The sequence below is a fragment of the Pungitius pungitius genome, chromosome 11 (assembly GCF_949316345.1).
Source record: "Pungitius pungitius chromosome 11, fPunPun2.1, whole genome shotgun sequence".
Classification (NCBI taxonomy): Eukaryota; Metazoa; Chordata; class Actinopteri; order Perciformes; family Gasterosteidae; genus Pungitius; species Pungitius pungitius.
The window spans coordinates 17,906,957-17,926,853 of record NC_084910.1 but is presented as its reverse complement, the minus strand read 5'-3'; the positions used below and the strand labels follow the sequence as shown (position 1 = coordinate 17,926,853).

General features: G+C 47.6%; 2 protein-coding genes across 11 annotated transcripts in view; both read left to right on the top strand.

Moving 5' to 3' along the window:
• The first annotated feature begins 951 nt into the window (after positions 1 to 951).
• Positions 952 to 15,983, top strand: phf1 (PHD finger protein 1). 3 transcript variants are annotated; one of them, XM_037454673.2, is made up of 16 exons: positions 952 to 1,121; positions 3,426 to 3,504; positions 3,665 to 3,746; positions 4,443 to 4,529; positions 5,240 to 5,334; positions 5,842 to 5,990; positions 6,522 to 6,617; positions 8,655 to 8,723; positions 9,027 to 9,150; positions 9,642 to 9,709; positions 10,050 to 10,181; positions 11,160 to 11,238; positions 12,235 to 12,350; positions 12,765 to 12,851; positions 13,335 to 13,680; positions 14,489 to 15,983. In XM_037454673.2, the coding sequence occupies exons 2-16, from the start codon at positions 3,427 to 3,429 to the stop codon at positions 14,558 to 14,560; spliced, it is 1,680 nt and encodes a 559-aa protein (XP_037310570.2). In that variant the 5' UTR covers positions 952 to 1,121; position 3,426; the 3' UTR covers positions 14,561 to 15,983. The 3 variants fall into 3 exon arrangements, with proteins under 3 accessions (XP_037310570.2, XP_037310569.2, XP_037310571.2); XM_037454672.2 differs by lacking the exon at positions 952 to 1,121 and adding an exon at positions 2,319 to 2,694 and having other exon boundaries at positions 14,489 to 15,982; XM_037454674.2 differs by lacking the exon at positions 952 to 1,121 and adding an exon at positions 2,319 to 2,694 and having other exon boundaries at positions 13,335 to 15,983.
• Positions 15,984 to 17,390: 1,407 nt separating this feature from the next.
• Positions 17,391 to 19,897, top strand: part of syngap1b (synaptic Ras GTPase activating protein 1b) — a 91,132-nt gene continuing 88,625 nt past the window's right edge. For 7 of the 8 annotated variants that reach the window (XR_005114464.2, XM_037454653.2, XM_037454657.2 and 4 more), the window contains exon 1: positions 18,499 to 18,675. Coding sequence is in view for 7 of the 8 variants with exons in the window: in XM_037454653.2 (XP_037310550.2) it covers positions 18,654 to 18,675 (22 nt within the window). In the remaining variant the exon portion in view is untranslated. Of the gene's footprint in view, positions 17,409 to 18,498; positions 18,676 to 19,897 lie in introns of those variants that run through there. The other variant, XM_037454651.2, reaches the window with a different exon arrangement.

The following is a 19,897-nucleotide window of genomic DNA, read 5'->3' as shown; positions in this document are numbered from 1 at the left end:
TATATTAAAAAATTCTATAAATTCTACACATACAGTATTACATATAAAATATTGTCTTATAGTGGATGTATAACAACGACCAGAGCAGAGAAGTCGTCAGCTGGCTCCATGTTGGGATCCACGTGGAGGCAAAACGATACCAGATCTGATCCACTTAACCCAAAGGAACTGGTGTGTTTAGCGTTCACATGGGTTCATTGTCAGAAAGGAAATATTAAGCATGCCTCTGTATTTATTAGTGTATATTCACTTGTAACTGAGAACAGCTGTTTTTATTAGCTCAGAATGAGCTGTCAGCTGAAGCTGTGTTTCCCTGACAAACAAAGAGCAAAAGGACCAGAAACAACACAGACACAAATATTGAGGGCACACACATAATATACACAAATCACAATATTTCAAATTGTTATGACATTGTCAAAGTACCAAACCTGTCTGACTGGGACTCTTTGAAGCCAAAAAAAGAAGTACTTTTTCCACTTTTTAATATTTGTTTTACTCTCAATATAACTGGCAAAACCACAATGTAAAAATACTTTGCAACAAGTCAACTTATTAAAATTACAGATTATAGCATCAAAATGTAGTTGGTGTACCAAAAATGAACCGAATTGCCAATTTCTGAATATGATGTATTCAAACACTACATCACAATTATTTTGAATGTGTCTTTAATGTAGGTCTCATCTTAATGTGTTGCATGTCTTTAATGTGGGTCTTATTTTATTTACCTCAAATACAAGTTCAACCCATAACAAATCATAATGTGATAATAATCACTCTATAAAATGTAGGCTGTGTGATCCCATCACTTCACATCGTCCGGTCCCTTCGCTCTCGACCCAATGACCCTGAACGTCCCGCAGGCTGACGCGCAGTCGCCGTCAATTGTGCTCGCTCGCCACCTGGCGGCCACGGCCGGAAACTGGCACTCCACCACTTGTTAATCTGCCAGAGGCCATTTTGAACCGCGCGGCGGTGATACCACACGCTTGGCTGGTGTGAGTAATGTGCAAGACATCAATAAACAAGAAAAGACACGCAAATAAACAAACAAAACGTTGGCTCGGAATGCGGCCGCGCGTGACCACAGCGTGATATCCTTCCGAAGCAACTTAACTGTGAGTATAATCTACTGTCGCCTTAATTGAGCTTTGTTGTGAATCAATAATGTGTTTTTTTTTGTGGCTCTCCTGGAGCAGTTTGGGCCTCTGCTTTTGCCTTTGATCTGCTGCAGGAAATATGCATTCGGTAATAAATTCGGCATGTTTGCTGGGTGACTGGATCTTAAATTGTTACGGCTGAACTAGGAGGGTCTGCCTGCAATTTTTTTTTTGTGGCAAATGAATTGAGTTGGTGTAAGAAGCTCCGTCATTTCTTTTTGGTTTGAACAACATTTGTCCATCGAGCGTTCAATTACATCCCCGGACGTCTTGTGAGAGGCGATGACCCTCTGGAAGTCACATCTGTCCTGCAGATGTGGTGTAGCTTCTTTCTTTCTTTTTTTGGTCTAGTTCACAGCACAGAGCACTGGAGAGGTTATTGTGAAGAAGAAAAAAAATCCTAAATAAGTAACACAAATATCTCCGTAGGAATTGATGTGATGCATGCAGCGGGGGGCATTACATAAACCAGCCAGTCTGGGGTGTAATTACAAGTGGACAGAACAGTTGTACTCGTGTTCAATCCCCCTTTTAAAATCCCCTTTATATAAAGAAAGCAAACACACTGTTTTAATTCCTCTAGGTCCATAAGACCGAGGCGTATCATTTGCATGTGGCGGAGTGCTCGGCGCATCTCAGTTTAAAAACTTTCCCCCCACGGGTTCCCCAACTCGGCTGGTACCCCCCCCCCCCCTCCCCCCCCCGTTCGAGCCCAATTAACAAGGCGGCTAAACTCATTAATTGGCCACTTAATTGGCCCCCGCCGTTGCGCGCGCTGCTTCCGCTATATAGGCTTTCTCCCCCCCCCCCCCCCTCAACGCACCGCCGTGCCTCCCTCCCGCTGCCAGACATCACAATCCCACCTTGTCACCACGATTTAGGGTCGGTCTCTCAGAACGGGAAGGTGCTCTCGCCCACCACCACCCCCACCCCCACCCCCACCTTTCCATCGGTATCTCCCTCCCTCTCCATCTCGGTGTTTTATGTCTGCGTCACAACAAGTCGGCCGAGAGCGAGAGGCAGGGATGATGGCGTCTCTGGCGGCTTGATTCCTCAGCTGCTCTGACAAAACCCGCCTTAATAGCATCAATAGGTGGAGGCGGAGAGGGGAGGGGATGGGGGGCGGGAGCGAGGGTGGGTGTCGGGGGGGGGGTAAAGAAAGCGACGGGAACATGACGAAACGGCATCGCGGGGGGACGGACAAACTAGGCTGAGAGACGGACGGACAGTCAGTTTTATTCCCCTCCTCCTCCTCCTCCTTCACCTCCTCCTCCTCCTCCTCCTCCTGGCTTTGACTGACACACACTCACATGCACACACACACATACGCGCGCGCGCGCGCGCACACACACGGGCGCTTGGCACAGACAGGGACACGCATGCACGGCATCCACTTTTTGCGAACACGCAGGCTGCGCATCCGGGCGGGCGGTAATTGGACAGCGGAGATCCACAGCCGATGAGGGCATTTCGTGTCCAGCCTGCCCGGGAATCACTGTGACCCCGACGGGAAGGAGTTTCGACTTGACAGGTACCCTTCACCGGCGCAGCTCCCTGTGTGCCATATCCCCGATTTCCCTTTTTGTGTGTGTGTGTGTGTGTTTCACAAAAGGCTACACGCACTGTTGTGCATCCTGCGTCTGTGTTGACTTGAGTGCGTGCACGGGAACAAGCTCGCAGAGATAATGCCCCGCACAGGCGGTGTTTTTTTTCTCCTCATTTCATCTATTCAAGTTTCTAAGGATGTTGCTGCAGAAGAAGAGAACAGCAAAGTGCCCGACGGATGCTTCAAGTAGCCGCGCACTGATCTTTGCTCATTCAATCAAACTGTATTGCAGCAGTCATCATGCAGTGTTTTTTCCTCTTCTCTCTCTCTCTCTCTCTCTTTGTGTGTGTGTGCGTTTCATGTGTGCAGTATTCATTTGTCTTGCTCTCTGGTTGTGTACTCACTCTCATCTTTCTCTGGGGTGGATACAGGCTGTCGCTGTGTGCTGATCTAAAAGGAGGAGGGGTGTGTGTTTGAGGGGGGGGGGGGGGTGGTGAGAGGGGGGAGGAAAGAGGGGGTGTGGGTGTTAACCCCTTTGCACCGAAGCCCGCCTGTCTGAGAGCCAGCCGTGAACGTCGGGGCCATAAACCCCTCTGTCAGCAATGGCAGCAAAGTATTCAGCGAATAAATCGGATTTCCATTTCACATGAGCCCCGCTCGCCCTCCCCCCCCCCTCTCTCTCTTTCTCTTTCTCCCCTCTCTGTCTCTCTGCTCAGGATGGGGGGAGTAAGTGAAGGAGATGATGTGTTGGCTCGATGGAGTGATGGACTACTGTACCTCGGCAATGTGAAAAGAGTAAGTGCATGTGTGTCTCTGTGTGTGTGTGTGTGTGTCTGTGTGTGTGTTCACCTGGATTTTGAAAATACTTCCATTTAGTTTTGTCAATCATTCTCGCTCACCTGCTGTCTCTCTCTCTCTCTCTCTCTCTCTCTCTCTCTCTCTCTCTCTCTCTCAGGTAGACGGAGTCAAGCAAAGTTGTCTGGTGAGATTCGAGGACAACTCGGAGTTCTGGGTGCTGAGGAAGGACATTCACTCGTGTAAGAAGAAGAACTCTTTTCTGGGTTTCTCCCTCTCGCTTTTTTAGCTTTTTGAGTTAAACAGCTTCCTGTCGGGGGGGGGCACTTTGTGTTTAAAAAAAAAAAAAAAACGCTCTTAGATGGAGGCTTGGGGCCTATAAGCTCAGCTGTGCTCCAACTTAAAGTTTTTGGTTTTGCACTCTGAAACTTTACCCGATGAGTTGAAGGACTACTTTTGCCCGTGTGAGCTTTGCTTTTTTAAAAATTTTGCGCCGATTTCCAGTATCCATGAAAAAGGAAGAAAAAAAAAAAAACCACACGAGAGAAATCACAGTCACGTTTCGAGGCTCTTGAGTATTCTGATCGGGGGCCCGCTGAGATGTAATTGGTATATTAGAGGCTATTTATGAATTTATTAGATTAATGACTCCTCAGGGAAATGGCGCCCCCACTCCACCTAACATCAAGCGGAGGGGGAAGTTGGGAGGCTTGTTAGGACCAGGCTGAACATCCGCCCCGCCGAATGAAGTGAAACCTGAAAGGGTGCAGGAGACACTGAAATCAATGAGGTGGCAAGGATGTGAATCAATATACATAAATTAATGCCGTTGACTGCTCTCCCCCCCCCCCCCCCTCCCTCTCTCTGTCTTCATCTTTCACATTTACTCCCTCCCCTGCATCTCTCTCTCTCTCTCTGTGTTTCTCTCTTCCACTCAGTCGCTGCCGGAGTGGAAGAAGTTTGCTGTATATGCGACGCTCCTCCTCTTAAAGAACCCCTCGTAAATTGTCTTAAATGTCGGCACGGTAAGGGAACGCGCCTCGCCGTGCACCAGTTCTTGACCTTGTAGGTTTGACAAAAACAAGCCTCTGTGAAAACCATTTATTCAAAATGACAGAAACGAATTGTTGCACCTGCGTTCTGGCAGAATGCCCAAAGAGGTGAAGCTTAATTCATAGACTTTAAATGCCACAGGTTGTCTTTACTCAAGACAAAAGATGTTTAAAATTGCAGCAATTATTTCTGCATTCTAAAAGTGAAAAATCAAGAATCTTTGAAAAATCAATAGTCCATTCTTTAAAAATTGAACTCCTGGACACATTTGCATCATGCATACATCATACTGTCAATCACGCTATCACATGCTCGCCTGCACTCACGTTTAAAGGGAGAGGAACGATAAAGATGATACACTGTTTCCCCAAAAAGTTTTGTGGAGAACTGTCCCTTTAAATGTTTAAAAGGTTCAAATATACCGAAGAGCAGGCGGGAAGTTTTAGTTTTAGCCGGAAAAGGCAAATGATACCGTGAAGTCTTCGCGGCTAACCGCCGGGCTAACACGTCACCTGACCTGAAAAGCAGGCAAACATACTGTTAGCTCCCCTAAATGCAAAGAGCAAAACGAAATGTTTTGCATCGCCTTTGAGACAAACCCCTGAACACGGAGCCGCTCTGCCATTATCGCCACTCCGGCTGTCTGTCTTGTCAGCCGCTCTGCCTCCTCCCCCCATTACAGGTTATCACGCAGAGTGCCACACGCCAGCCATCGAACCGGAGGCCGACAGCGATTCGTGGATATGTCGGCAATGTGTCTTTGCAGTCGCAACCAAGGTCAGGCCGCTAATCTCTCCGTCTCACACTCACGAGGGGGGTGGAGAGAGGAAAAAAACAAACAAACATTCAGTGTGTAATATGGGAGACATTCCGTCACATGCATTGCAAAAGCACACTCATTCCCTCGGCACCGACTTTGATATTAGAGGTTTCCGCGTTGTGTCCGAGAAATCACGAAGAATCAATATTTATGAAGCCGAGAGACTCGGCTGGAGTCGAGGGAAGTACATTTAAAGTCAATCAATCACATGTGCTCCATTTCTGTAGATATGAGCTGAAGAAAGCACGCGGTTAATTGTCAATCGGTCAGCGTCCATATCTCATTGTCCAGACTCCGAGCTGCTTCTCTTAACGGGGCTGACCTACAATCAAATGAGACAAATTGGTTCCCCCCCCCCCCCCCCCCAAACGCATGCGGTCCGTCTCCCGACATGACGGTTATTCGAGGGCTCACCGGCCAAATCGGTCCTGTCTTAAAAAGTTGTTTGTGTTGTGTTTTCCCAGAGAGGCGGGGCGCTGAAGCGGGGACGCTTCGCCCGGCTCATGCAGTTCATGAAACTCCGGCTTCCCTACCAGCTGTCGTCTCTGGACTGGGACCCGCAGCATCTGACCAATCAGCAGCAGTGCTACTGCTACTGCGCCGGGCCTGGAGAGTGAGTGGCGCCGCAGAGGCCAGTTTCCGTCCGCAGCGCCTTCCCTGAAAGACCTCGTTAGAGCCAAAGGCGTCTTTTTAGGATTGCTTTTTGCAAGTCGGCGCGCAGCGTGTCAGACATGCGTCCGACTGCATTGGCAGGATTTCCTTGTTTGTTTTGACTTTCTGGGAATAATGCGAGAGAGATGTGAGCTGCATCGGTTCAGATACCGTTAGGTGAGCTGTCAATCCCACCGCCCCCCCCGACCACATACACCTACAAAAAGTTGCACCAAACTCCACTTTAATTCGTTCGCGGTGCTTCTTTTTGTGTTGTGCTTCTTGGCTTAGTATGAAACAACAGTGAGAGGATCCGGTGGGAGTTTACACCTGAGGACACATTCCAGCGCAGAAAATGAGACCTGTCAGACGCAGTCATCAGCCCTCAGTCGTCCCTCAATTATGCATAAATACAAACGCGGCAGATGTGAGACACGCGCGTTTAGTCGAGTGTTTGAAGTGTCTCCCATGTTTTCGTGTTGTTGCACTGCAGGTGGAACCTGAAGATGTTGCAGTGTGGAAGCTGTGGCCAGTGGTTCCACGAGGCCTGCACACAATGTCTAACCAAGCCACTGCTGTATGGAGACAGGTGGGTCCCTCAGTAATAAAAAGCACTGGATTCTTAATATTCAGAATTAGGACTTTGTCATCACAATGAAGAGGGATTTTTAGTAATTTATTGTGGGAACTAATTAGCGTCATGCACTTTTAGCCACTTTAGCAGCAAGAGCAGGCTCCTTTTCACGCAACGAGTCAGCGAAACACAACACAGGACACCCTTTCTTGTTATTTTCACAGTAACAGCGATTGTTCCACTGGCTGCCATCTCTGCTACTCGGGATGGTAACTGCAAAGCACTTACTTCAATGCCGTTCAGTACGCAGGGGGAGTTACCAATAGTTATCGATAGCTCCCGAAAGCTACACCGATAGCCACAGATAGCTACTGATAGCTAATGATAGCCACTGGCAGCTACTGATAGCTACAGATAGCTACTGATAGCTAATGATAGCCACCGATAGCTAATGATAGCCACCGATAGCTAATGATAGCCACTGATAGCTAATGATAGCCACCGATAGCTAATGATAGCCACTGATAGCTAATGATAGCTAATGATAGCTACTGATATCTCATGATAGCCACTGATAGCTAATGATAGCCACTGATAGCTAATGATAGCTAATGATAGCTACTGATATCTCATGATAGCCACTGATAGCTAATGATAGCTACTGATAGATAATGATGGACACCGGCGGAAACAGAGTCGCTACCGCTCTCCGGTTCTGTGTGAGAAAGGGTAAATCAGACAGAGTTGCTTATTGAAAGCCACCCAACTGATCTAAATATGGCTGCCGTTATCATTATTACTCATTACATTGTGCACTCAACTTCATAATTATGAGCTAAAGCAAAATTGGCTTATTTGTTTGATTTTTGTCCGCACTGTTTGCTCCTCTGTCAGCATATATGCCAATCAACACGTGAGTGTGTGTGTGTGTGTGAAGTCCAAATTAGCTAACAGCAGCTTGCTGATATTTCTATCAGGATCTAATATTTGCGTTTAGTGTTTTCATGTGAGAAATTTGCCTTCTGTGGTCACCAAATGTTGACCTCGCGAGGTACAATATTCGGGTTAGAATGAGTAGGAATCTACCTGTGCAGGCTGAGATAAATATACTTTCCATGTAAATGTCTTTATGTTCTACGTGATTAATTGAGTAAACAGTTTAATTTATGCAATATGATAAAGTGAAAAGCACACCCATTGTATTTCCTCGGACAGAAGCGACGTCTTCAAATGACGTCTTCAAATAGTCTCTTTTGTCCAACCCACATTCACAAAACCCAAATATATTCCGTTCAAAAAATCTCATAAGCCAAAGAAAAGACAGCACATTCAAGCCGTGCCACAGTAGCTTCCCGCCTGATTAAGACAATCGCACGAAGGCGTCTCCGTGACAGCCGCGCTTGTCGGATAACTCCTTTAATTAGCTCAGGACTAGCGCTAATGTCCTCACTGACTGCAGGGAGGAGCGGAACGCATCACCTCGTATCCCCCCCCCTCCCACCATCAGATATGTCGAGGGGAGGATGCGCGGGATGCTGATCGCAGTGGGTGTGATAAAATGCACCCATCCATTCAGTCATTACGGTCATTAACCACCTGTGTTAGCCCACCGAGCCCCACACCCACCCTGACACCTTGTTATTGCCGAACCTGTCTTGTGGGGGGGGGGAGGAGAGAGATTAGATTGACAGTCGGCGAGAGTGAGGCCGGATCGGTGCAACATCTGCTGAGCAGGTGACGGAAGAGTGAAGCCCGAGATCACAGTTGGAATAGTAAGCGTTTGCTGTCGGCTCTCCATCTTTCTCGATGACCTTCAGCAAAACGCGCCGCGCACGCCGCGGAAGGACGGACGGACGCTCACGCCGCCGCCGAGCTGAGGTTTTCAGGGTGACCCATGACATAGTGTTGTTGTAGGGAAACGTAACACACCTGTCTGCTTATTATCAATTTGTGATCACGCTACAATCACGCTGTAGGTGAAGGACTTTGTTATTGTTACAAATGTGAAAACGACAGCTGTCACGTTGATGCAGATTTTCATGTTTGGTTTAGGTTTTATCAGTTCCAGTGCTCAGTGTGTACGAAGGGACCGGAGACCATCCAAAGACTACCCATGACCTGGTGACGTTTGCAGCAAAAGTTCAAGAGTTCAAACCAACTTCTAAGTCATTTAAAACGGAACAAGTTATTTTTCTGATTCAAAAGAATGAACTTTTTCTGTTATTTCCGAACGTAGCGTAGATTTGTTCACTCAGTTATGCTAACGTTCAGATTAATTAATTGTAGTGATATATCAATAAAGTAATTCAAACATATATATATATATATATCAAGGTAGGCTACGTGAAAAAAAAAAAAACATTTAAATCTGGATTTTACCTGTTTGTTGCCTCTAATCTCTCTTTTGTTTGGTTTGACACGCAGGATGGATTTGGCTCATTTAGTGCTCTACCATCTCTCGCTGTGCTGCAAGAGGAAATACTTTGATTTTGACCATGAAATCCTGTCCTTCACCAACGAGAACTGGGACTCGTTGCTCCTGGGCGCGGTATTGATATTTCCCCGTTCAAGCACCATGATGAAATAACGTGAAATGCTGCCTGCCTGCCTGCCTTTTTTTCTTTTTGCATTTGAGACTTGAAGCCTATTAGCTGCCATTAAAGCAGATTTTTAAAAGCAAAAGAAACAAAACAACCACGACCCCCATGTCAGCTTCAAGGGGAACACCGATGCGAATTTGCAGGTTGACGTTGTGTCTTTTAAAGAGTTCCTGGACTCTCAAACGCTCATCAAGCTTTTAACGTAATTGCTAATGTTCCGATGTGTGACGTCTCCAATTTGAAAGTCCAACGTTGCTTCACAGAGACGCGGCTGTTTTCCAAAACTCATTTCGAAGCACATGGTTTGCTCCTTTTCATCACACCCCCCCCCCCCCGTCACGCGGCAACACAAGCAGCGGCCTTCCACGTCCACGTCATTCCTGTCGCCCCCGCCGCGTTTTTTTACGGCTCTTCTGTCTTCCCCCGTCCCGTCCTCCAGCTCTCTGACACGCCGCGGCAGGACCGCTGTCACAATCTCCTCAACGCTCTGAACTCCCACAAGGACAGGTAAGCCGCCGCATGCCGCATGCCGCATGCGATGGGCGGGGTGGACGCGGCGCTCCCGTGAATGGCGGGTTGCTCCTTTAGGGCTCGCCCCGGGCTCACGGCGGGGGACTTGTGTGGCTTTGGGTGGGATGTTAAGACCCGGTGCTTATTTCGTCCCAGTTGGAGAGGGAACACAAGCCCTCACAACATCCAATCAAAAGGTCTAATTGCTTTCAGTGGGGTTTTCTTTGGACAAAAAAAAAACTAATTATGAATACTTATAGTCGCTGAATGCCCACAAGTGTGTATTTTAGCATCAATAGGTACACGTTCTCACACTATCCATCTAATCTGGCCCCAGGTTCGTCTCCGGGAAGGAGATCAAGAAGAAGAAGTGTCTTTTTGGGCTTCAGGTGCGAGCCCCGCCTCCGCTGACGTCCGACTCGTCGCCCCTCATCACCGACCAGCCTATCAACATCACGCACCGGAGGAGGTCAGTGCGAGGACGCCGGCTTCTCCTCTCAGTGTTTCCCCACGCGGCGAACAGTCATTACTCCGCAAATCAAAGGGCACTTTTCAAGTATCAGCGCGTTATTATTCTCCTAAAAGAACATTTAGCCCCCCCTGAGTACTGAGTGTGTGTGTGTGTGTGTGTACACGCGTACATTTTAAAAAAAATTTCAGCATTTAGCTGGAGATTATTCAGAGAGAATTATTGTGTTTGCAGTTGTAAAAATGATATTATTTGAGTCTAAATATGGTTTGGTGACATCTTGTACAGTGTGATCCAACTTCCTAAATGAATGTCATCAGAAATAACTCAAGGCTTAAAATAAATAACAAATAACAAGACAATTACTGTTCTCCAGAGGTGAAATGCACTCTTTTCCATGTCAGACAGTGCTTTACATTTTGCTTAAATCTTCAGAACCAAACTTATGAACACAAGATATCTGATAATTAATAAATAAATAATTTGGGCATTTAATTTTGAGGAGATAGGACAACCCATTAGCTCGCATTTCTTTTTAACCAATCGGCTACCAAAAGCTCTCCTGTCACCAGGATGTTTGGGTGAAACGTTCCCGCCACCTTGACTCGTTTTTTTCTTCCAGACCAAATATAGATTTTAATTCCTAACTACCTCTAGGCCTCTAATTAGAGCAAAATCAAGAGCATGTCCTGCATTCCAGTCTGCATTTTTAAATTGTGGTTTCGAGAATGTTGTTTGTCTTTCTCCATATTTTCCACCAACTGCTGATGATATTTGGCCTCATCTATTTATAGATATATCTATATATAAATATACAGATGTATACAAAATCATGCAGTAAATCACTGCTCTCGTCGTCTTGTATTTCACGCCTCTCAGGCTCTTATGGGGACCCACTAACAAGCTTAACCAACACTGTGTGTGTGTGTGTGTGTGTGTGTGTGTGCGTGTATTAATTGATGTGTTTTGTCACTCTAGCCCATTGTCACTACCCTGCCAGAGGAGAGTGGGGGGGTCGGAGTCGCGTAAATCGAAGCGTCGCATCATGGAGACACAGGTCAGTGCCTCTGCCTCCGGCCCGGGGGGGGGGGGGGGGGGGGGGCGAGGAGGAAAGGTCGGGGGCCACAAAGCCGCTCCGATTTTTTTAATTTTTTTTTGCGTTTGTTTAATGCATCCAGGTAAACAGCTCTCCGCGATCCAAATAACCCGTCAGTCAGAGCGCCGCGAAGTCGCCGTGTCCCTTAGCAAACCCCCACCCCACCCCCGTCCGCGTGACGCCTCAGACCCGTTCGCGGTTAGAATGAAGGCGAAACGTTTGATTCAAAACACGAAAAAAAACCTGCTAAACGGGCAACGCCGCGCGTGGTAGTTACTATTTTTACACGCCGCCCTTTGCGCCTCCTCCTTCCTCCTCCTCCTCCTCCTCCTCCTCAGCGCCTGTGTGCACGTGCAGTAATCCCGGGTCACAATGCTCTCCACACACGTCCGGGCCCACGTTTGTGCGGGCGCGCTCTTGATTGATGCTAATCTCCGTCCGTCTTGGAGGAGCAGGTCCGTTGTCGCAGAGGGGGGGGGGGGTGTGTGAGGGAGGGAAGGAGGGAGGGGAGCGAGACGGGGAGGAATGCTGATATGTGAAGGCCGGGATCCCTTCCAAGTGCACTTTGCAGTCGATTACAGCTCGGCCAGGTGGCGCTGGCACCTCGGCGGCGGAGTATTGACGGAGCGCATCCATTTAAAAAACGAGGCCCAGGCGTCAGCTGAGGCCACTGAGTGATAATCTCCTCTCCAGAGAGGAGAACGATGACGGCCAGAGGAGCGGGAGGCGCGGCCCGACGTCCCCCGGGTGATCGATCGCTCTCTGGAGATGCCGCGGCGCTTTTTTTTACTTTTAGCGGGTGGCGAGTCCACGCGTGCAGCACTAAAAGCGCGGGACGTATGAGCTCATGGGGCTCCTCGGGAAAAACGCAAAACCCCCCCCCCCCCCCCCCCCCAAATGTATGTGAAATCATCTTTGTGAGACGTTGGCTCCTGTGACGATGTCTCCCGCGCCCAGGCTGGTCCACCCGCGGCCGCTGCCAACCCCATTGAGCTGCTGCCATGTTGCCATGGCTACGCGGGAGGGGCCAACCTCTGCAGCGCCAGGAGGTCAGAGGAGGAGCTCGGTTTGAGGTAAGCGGCGGTCTGTGAACATGAGATATGTGAGTTTACAGCTGATTACGCTGATTGGCACCGTGGAGGTTGGTTTACGGCCTTTTGGCTTTCACATTTTTGGGATTTTCCACACTCACTTTCGTTCTCCCTTTGAAGTGTGAACAGAACACTCACGTGTATCGGACTCTAGTGGGAAAGGCTACAATTAGCATTCATTCCCTGGAAAAGTTATTGTTGTTGCTTTTCAATCAGTGTGGACCTTTTTTTTTAAACTATAGTTTTGGGGATGACATTTTTAACTCATGGTTTTTGTCTTTAAATCGTCGCACTCTTTCCGTAAAAAACAGCTTTTCATTCTAACTTTATGTTCTTCGATGGAAGTGGCAGCGCGATGGATGTCTTTTGACCCCCCCCTGTGCGCTCCGTCCACAGCTCTCCCCCCAAGCGGATGTACGCTCTGTACCACAGCACGTACAGCGGAAACGCTGCCCTCCCCAGGGGCCTCCAGCACTACAACAGGTTTCTCTCGCCCGCTGTTCTCCTTTGTAGCGACATGTGTGGAGTGAAGTAGTCACACGCCGGGCCCTCGAGCCCAACTGCAGCTGAACGCAGAGCGAGCAGTGGAAGGGAAGGGAGATAAAAAATAAGGGCAATTTTGCAGTTGCACAACTGATTTGTGGCTATAGTTGGTTGGTAAAGCATTTAAGACACATAATTCTAAATAGGTGTTCACATTAGCATTTGTCAAGCCACTTGACAATATATATATATATATATATACCATGTTTACAAGACCAGACTATCCCTAGTTTCTATCGGCTCTCCTTAGACCAGGTGTGTGAGGATGTTTTTCAGCACAAACATATTGAAATGCTGTCAGTTAATCGAGAGCTTCTAATCGACACTTGACTACACGAGCACAGCTCATTCATTTCAGCACGTTGCTCCAGTTTTAAAGCTGCCGAAACTGACCCCCCGTGCTTGTCTCCGTCCGTCTGCCAGCGCGGAGGACACCTGCAGAGTCCCGCCCCCTTGCTTCCCATACCCCCTCAACTCCAACGGCAGCCACCACCACCACCACCCCCACCCTCACCAGCACCAGCACCAGCACCAGCACTCCCACCAGCACCAGCCGGGGCAGAAGCAGCCGGAGCCCCTCATCCTGCGCGACGTACCCCCGTACCAGGCCGGTATGGGCGTAGGGGGCGGCGTAGGCGGAGGAGGAGGAGGAGGAGGAGGAGGAGGAGGTGGGGTGGTTGTCGGAGGGGGGGACGGGACGGGGGCCAGGAGCTGGGGAGGAGGCGAGGCGGTGAGGATCTTGGCGAGGCGCGTCACACCCGACGGGAAGGTGCAGTACCTTGTGGAGTGGGAGAACGTGAATTTGTGCTGACGCGCGAGACGCAGTGACTTTTTGTTTTTCTGCGGTTGCCACGGGAACAGTGTGTGTGTGTGTGTGTGTGTAAAACGTGGCAGTGTTTAAAGTACGAACTAAACAGAAAAAAAAGGTGTCGCCTCTATTCTGCGCCGCTACAAGTCACTGCTCGTTACTAAATGTCCCTCCTTGAGAGTGTTTCTCCGATATTTGTACCGGTAACTTTGGAACACGCCCCTTTGCATTCATCCCGTTTAACAGCGATGAGGATGAAGATACTCAAACCTCCCGATGATCCCTCAATCTTTGGCTAATAAAGAAGAGCTCGTGTTTATTCGTCCACTAGAACAGACACATTAGTGCTTTTTCATTGCTCGGGTAATATATCGGGGGAAATTTAATATATTTTTTACTTGCCCCGCATGTCGTTTAGACAGCATGCGGCAAATTTAAGGGCGTAGTTTGGAATGTTTCAAATAACGGCAGAAACACAAGCACATTTGAATAAAACAGTTCAAACATTCAACGTTGAACTGAACTCAAATCCTCTGGAGGTTTATGTTTTTTTCTCCCCCTCATATGTTAATAAGAGATTGCAAACATGCTATTAAGGGGTTACTTATTTGTTATGTTAGATTTTATCATACATCATTTACGTTTAGACTGCTGTATTAGAAATAGGAGCCACGAGAGGGCTTTTGTTTTATAGATAGAATTATATATTCACAGTATACTGCTATGATCAAATAACTTTTATTTTATTTTTTTTGGCGTGGTTGAATAGTGCCTATTTGGGTTGCGTACCTGCCGGCTGGTGTGCCGACCCGAGTCGACCAATCAGACGACGGAGAGATGAGCGAGGCCGCGTTGCCGGTAGACCAGAGGACGGCTCTTTGTCCGTTCACACATTCGCCCACACGGGTCACGAGGACCGGTCGTGACCCGGTCGAGTTGTTTTAATCACAACAGGACTGTGACGTCACTGTACATTCCAAACGAGAAAAAAAAAAAAAAAAAGATGTTATTGAAATGTCTGTTTGAAGTCATCAGAATGGAAATTATTTTGAAAGGATGCAGGTTTTTTTTTCTTTTTTTTTTTTCTTCTTTTTTTTTTTTATTGGTGTTAAATGTCATTAAGAACTAAAGGTCCAGTTCAGGTTCAGGTTCAGGTTCACGTGGGTTCAATCCTTGCGTTCAAAAGGAACAGTACAGGTAAAGAAGACACTGATAGGCCCGACTCCTAACTCCAACCCCTAGTTTCTTCCAGGGCCTAACAGTCTATTATTTAAAGGACACCACGTGGCATCCAGCGGGAGTGCAAACAGGTCCCATGAATCCAGAAGACAAGTTTCAGAGTTTATATTTTATACAAAAAGGTTTATTTCAGCAGCCTGTGCGATAAAACTCACACACACACACACACACACACACACACACACACACTCCTGTACATCCGTCAGTTTTATCTCTTCAGGAAAGACCGCACGGCGGTTTAAGTTGACGAAAGCAAAAGGACAAAACGCAGCAGTTTGTACTGTTACAATCGAACCGATGCAATCCTCTCGGATCTTATCTCAAAGCCGACCTCTCTCTCTTTTTGGAATTATCCTCCTGTGCACATTTTACCGGTGGCATTACGTTGATTGCAGTCGTCATCCTCCTCGGTGACTCTTGTAGCTTATTAGGGGAGGGGGGGGGGGGGGGGGGGGGGCGTGTTGAACCTCTCTAGGCGATGGTGATGAATGTATTTGTGTGTTTTCTATGGTATGTCTATACCCGTCAAGTGCTCGTGATAGGTCGTGCTCGAGGTGGAACTCAACCCGATTCGTTCAAAACGATATTTAAAAAAACAAAAAGAAAAAAGAAGGAGGAGGAGGAAAGGAAGACATCAACATTGAGGAACGTTATTTATTTTGGGAGATGTAGTCTTAAGTAGTCGAGTCAAGGTTCAGTTTGATGTATTTTTTGGAGAAATTACGTTTGTACATGTATACTCTGCGTTGACACATATGTTACATGAATAATAAAAAGAAAATATTTCCCCCCCCACGCAAAGTGTTTCTTATCTATTGGCACATGAAGGTATTCTATCTCTGATGTAGATGTACATGTACCCGGTCGTGTCTCATCCGGAACCATTTGACTCCTTTCGAAACGCTGCTATTGTTACGAGAAAGTAAAAGAAAATAAGAACTAGAAGCACAATAACGAGCAGAGTGAAGCAAAAACCAGAGACCTCCTCAGCTGACGTGTTCAGAGGCCAGGAATGAATTCAATGTGAAGTGTGTGTGTGTGTGTGTGGCGCATTTAGGGACTCCCTCATTCACCAAAGAGGTGGGAATCACAGGAGAGGTGAAGCGAGCTCGACGGGCATCTCTTTGTATCCTCCTTGTTATCACTTTACAAGATCTGCACTGTTTCATTCTTCAGGCGCCTTTAACAGCCTCTGCGGGTGATTAAGGAGCTGATCACGTGACCTGCCCTCACACTGCACGCTACAGCAGTAGCCTAAAACTCGGTCTGCTCAACAAAAGGCCCTAATGAGGCTAATTATTAGGGCTAATAATGCACATCTGAAGCACGTAATCAAAGGCATCACTTGCGGAAGAGAGCTTTTTTACCTTTGAAGAAAGTGGGTAGACGGAGGCTGGCTGATTTTCCTCTGGCATCAATCACCTCCTCTGTAGGTGGTAATCAAACAATGATGGCGAGGATCCCTCTCCAAATTGGTCCGACGGGGGGAGAATTACATCACAGCCTAATGTGTCTTGTTGGAAACATTTTCTACTTTTTTTTTTTTTTTGCGGGAAGAAAATGTACAAAGAGTGCCGACATGAAAGACAGGTGTTGATTTTGTGATTGTGCCAAACGCAATGAAATTACAGGTTACGGCATCTCTGCAAAAAAGCCACGGGACATGTTTTGATTCCGGGAAGCAGATATCCGTTGATGCTGTTCTCCTCTTCATTTAGAACTCTTTAATTTAATTTAGAACACCGTAGCCCGCTTTGCATCTGTTCGGTCAAACATTGTATTTAAAGAATAGCCTTGTCCATGTTTTTTTTTTTTATGAAAGTAACTCATTTGGTCCTGCGGTAATTTATCAAAAGGCCACACAGGTGTAACTGATCAAATCGTTGGCATCTGAATTCCATTGCGCCGCTTTGGTTTTGGGGTCCTTGTGTTGCTGCTTCACTGTTACAGGTTATTGGGGTTGGGAAATTAGTTGACTCTTCATCTCTTCATCCTACTGTCCTTTTACTTATGGCACAATGTCCCAAGAAAATTCTATACCTATAGTACCCCTCCCTCCATAGGCTCATAACGTCGCTTTCTCTCTCTCTCTCTCTCTCTCTCTCACCTCTCACGTCATCTTGTTTTCCTCATTTAGAGTTGATAGTACTTGGTTTAAGACAAACACTGGGTGGAAATTACAGTCTGGGCCGCCACCTGCAGCTGCTGATTCTGACCGCAAGGTGGCGGTCAAACCTCAACGTTTAAACCGGTGACGCTGCACCGTGCTGCCTTCACTTGACCCTCGGAAGCTACGGAGGTGTTGGGGCGGCGATGCTAGTCTTCACTTTGTTCAACAGTTATCCGTCCAAAACAACACCAGAAAAGTAAAAAGTTCATCTCGTTTTTTTTTCAAAGGGACCATGTATTTTGGCGGGGGATCAGGAGGAAGACAACATGGTGTCAGACATGTAAGTAACGTTGTGTGTAAATAAAGTTGTGGATGCGTTAGCCTAAGAATATAACTTTAGCTAAGCTAATGCACACAGCCTAAATAAAAAACCTAGACGTCTCGTGAACGTCTCACTAGCACGTCTACCTCAACTAGGCGTGTTGTGCTAGCTAGTGACGGTTCCCACACCGTGTTTAATTGTTACTTTTCCCACGTCACGTGAAGGCAGCACTCAACGGCTCTCGGCGCCATTTTGGCTCCGCGGCTTCTCACCTTAATGCAGTTCCTGTGGTTCAGTCACGTGTGCTGCCGTTGAGCCAAAGAACCGTGTCAGCGGAGTTGTGGTCAAGTCGAATTGAACTTTAAAGTCAAAATACATTGACAGTCCCTGTCCAGGTCAAAGATCAGCAATAACAGCAGTAATTAGGGATTTAATAGCCCGAATACTTTATACGGATGCCAGTCACCTGTTGTGGGCTAATTAAAACAGCGTTGCCACGGAAACATAAGGGCCCGTCCTGGCCTGGGTGTTATATTGTATTTCAGCCTGCTAAAAGAGTTAATTTGAAATTAGCCACAATTACTTTTTTTTTTTTACCATATTTACTAAATAACGGTATGTGAAACTATACATTTTAACCATCGGGGCACTGCTCGTTCCCGGTTTAATAGCCATTAGACTTTAAGGAACTTACACACACACACTATGTGTATACATTTCTTTTTGTTGAAAGAGCTGTGGATAACGTGTATAAATACTCATTCTAAAGACATTGAGAAACGTACACACCCACGCACACACGTAGACGCGCGCACATGCGTTTGCTCCCTCCTCCACCCCCTTCTCTCTCTCGCTCTCTCTCTCTCTCACACACACACACACGCTCACTCACTCACTCGCTCGTGTTTCACCCTCACTCCTCAACGGCAGCGTGCAAATAAACATATTCGCGCGCGCGCGCACACATACACACGTTTCTGCAACCCTGCATTTTTTTTTGTATGCACCGGGAACCGGGGGCTTCATAAGCGGTCGTGGATTATGATGCCAGCGGACTATTGGCCTCTCCTTCGGCTCCAGCTGTGAATAAAGAACCGTATCGCATGCTCGCTCCCTCTCGCTCTCTCTCTCCCCCCCTCTCTCTCTACCTCTCTCTCTCTCTCTCTCTCTCTCTCCAGTTTTATTTCTAATTTGGTTCCCGGTTACTTCTGAGCACCGAGAGACCGCCGAGAACGCAAAGAACACGTTCAATGCCGGTGGAACATGTCCTATGTTCCCTTTCAAGGTAAGACACCAGCAGATATTTTAACATTTAATTTGTCATTCACTGCATCTTCCGTATCTCCCCTCCTCCCCCGTTCCTCCCCATCCTCTCTCTCTCTCTCTCTCTCTCTCTCTCTCTCTCTCTCTCTTCTCTCCTCCTCCTGTCCCTCTGACAGTATCATGTGCGATAGGCCTATCTAAAGGCACCACGGCAAACAGGTGCATTGAAATAGCCCGAAGTGCCTTCTCCATAGATGCCCGCAAACGCACGCACGCACACGCGCGCGCACACACACACACGCTTCCAGCGCAGCGTGCGTCCCCATGGACCTTTGCATGCGGCAGTCATAGTATTGGAATAAGGTATGCATGGGCAAGCTATGGTGTCACGGTGTACTCTTGCAAGCATCCCTTCGTTTGAGAGCTGCTGCACAGCGTGGGGTTGGATATTATTTCATATTCTGTAATAATCCTGTGCTGTTATAGTGTGTGTGTGTGGTTCTCGTGCGGAGTTCACGCCGCCCCTCATGATACTTGGTCGTTTTTATTGTGTTCCTTGGTCGTAAAATGCTAACAACGCTCTGAGAGCCACTCTCGCAGTACAAGGAGTCTAGAGTGGGCTTTTACTATCTCCTTTGAAATATTGCTGTCGCCCCGGATTTCAATTTCATGCAATATATTCTGAGATTTTCATCCAAAGTCTGAATGAACTGTATTCTGTCTCCACCCCCCCCCCCCCCCCCCCCTAAACTTTGTCCCACTAAGATATGTAGGGGACCGGATTGAGAGGGCTTCTTGCTCCATGCTCGGCCCTTTATTCCCCCCCCCCCCCCCCCCCCACACTGGATGGTGAGTGGGTGAAAGGCGCCTCAGTGTACGGTAAAGGCAGATTCCCCTCGGTATCGTTGCACTGCAACTGTGACTAATGCTATATGCGAGCAGGCGTGCTGCAGTGAGCTGCCTCCATCCAGTAGAAGCGTTCAATTTTGCAGCGTCTGTGTGTGATGAGAAGCAAATTTAAAGACGAAGAAGAAGAAGAAAAAAAACCCAACAGAATGATAATTAAAGCGAGAGTCGGACCGGAATGAGATGGAACGCCCGGCGCAAACTTTGAAGGAGCCGTGAAGGATTCGGGGGCTTCGTGGTGTGAGTACCTGTTATCAGAGAGGTTTGGATGCCAAGAACTGCACCGGTTAGGGAGGAGAACCTGAGAGTTTGTGTATGTGTGTTTGTGGGAGAGAAAG

Bases quoted from the DNA above. Each gene is read 5' to 3' on its own strand.
- phf1 (XM_037454673.2), top strand. From the start codon at position 3,427: ATGGGGGGAGTAAGTGAAGGAGATGATGTGTTGGCTCGATGGAGTGAT. The intron at 3,747-4,442 runs GTAAGAAGAAGA...TCTTCCACTCAG, and splicing joins GAGGAAGGACATTCACTCGT to TCGCTGCCGGAGTGGAAGAA. The intron at 10,182-11,159 runs GTCAGTGCGAGG...TTGTCACTCTAG, and splicing joins AACATCACGCACCGGAGGAG to CCCATTGTCACTACCCTGCC.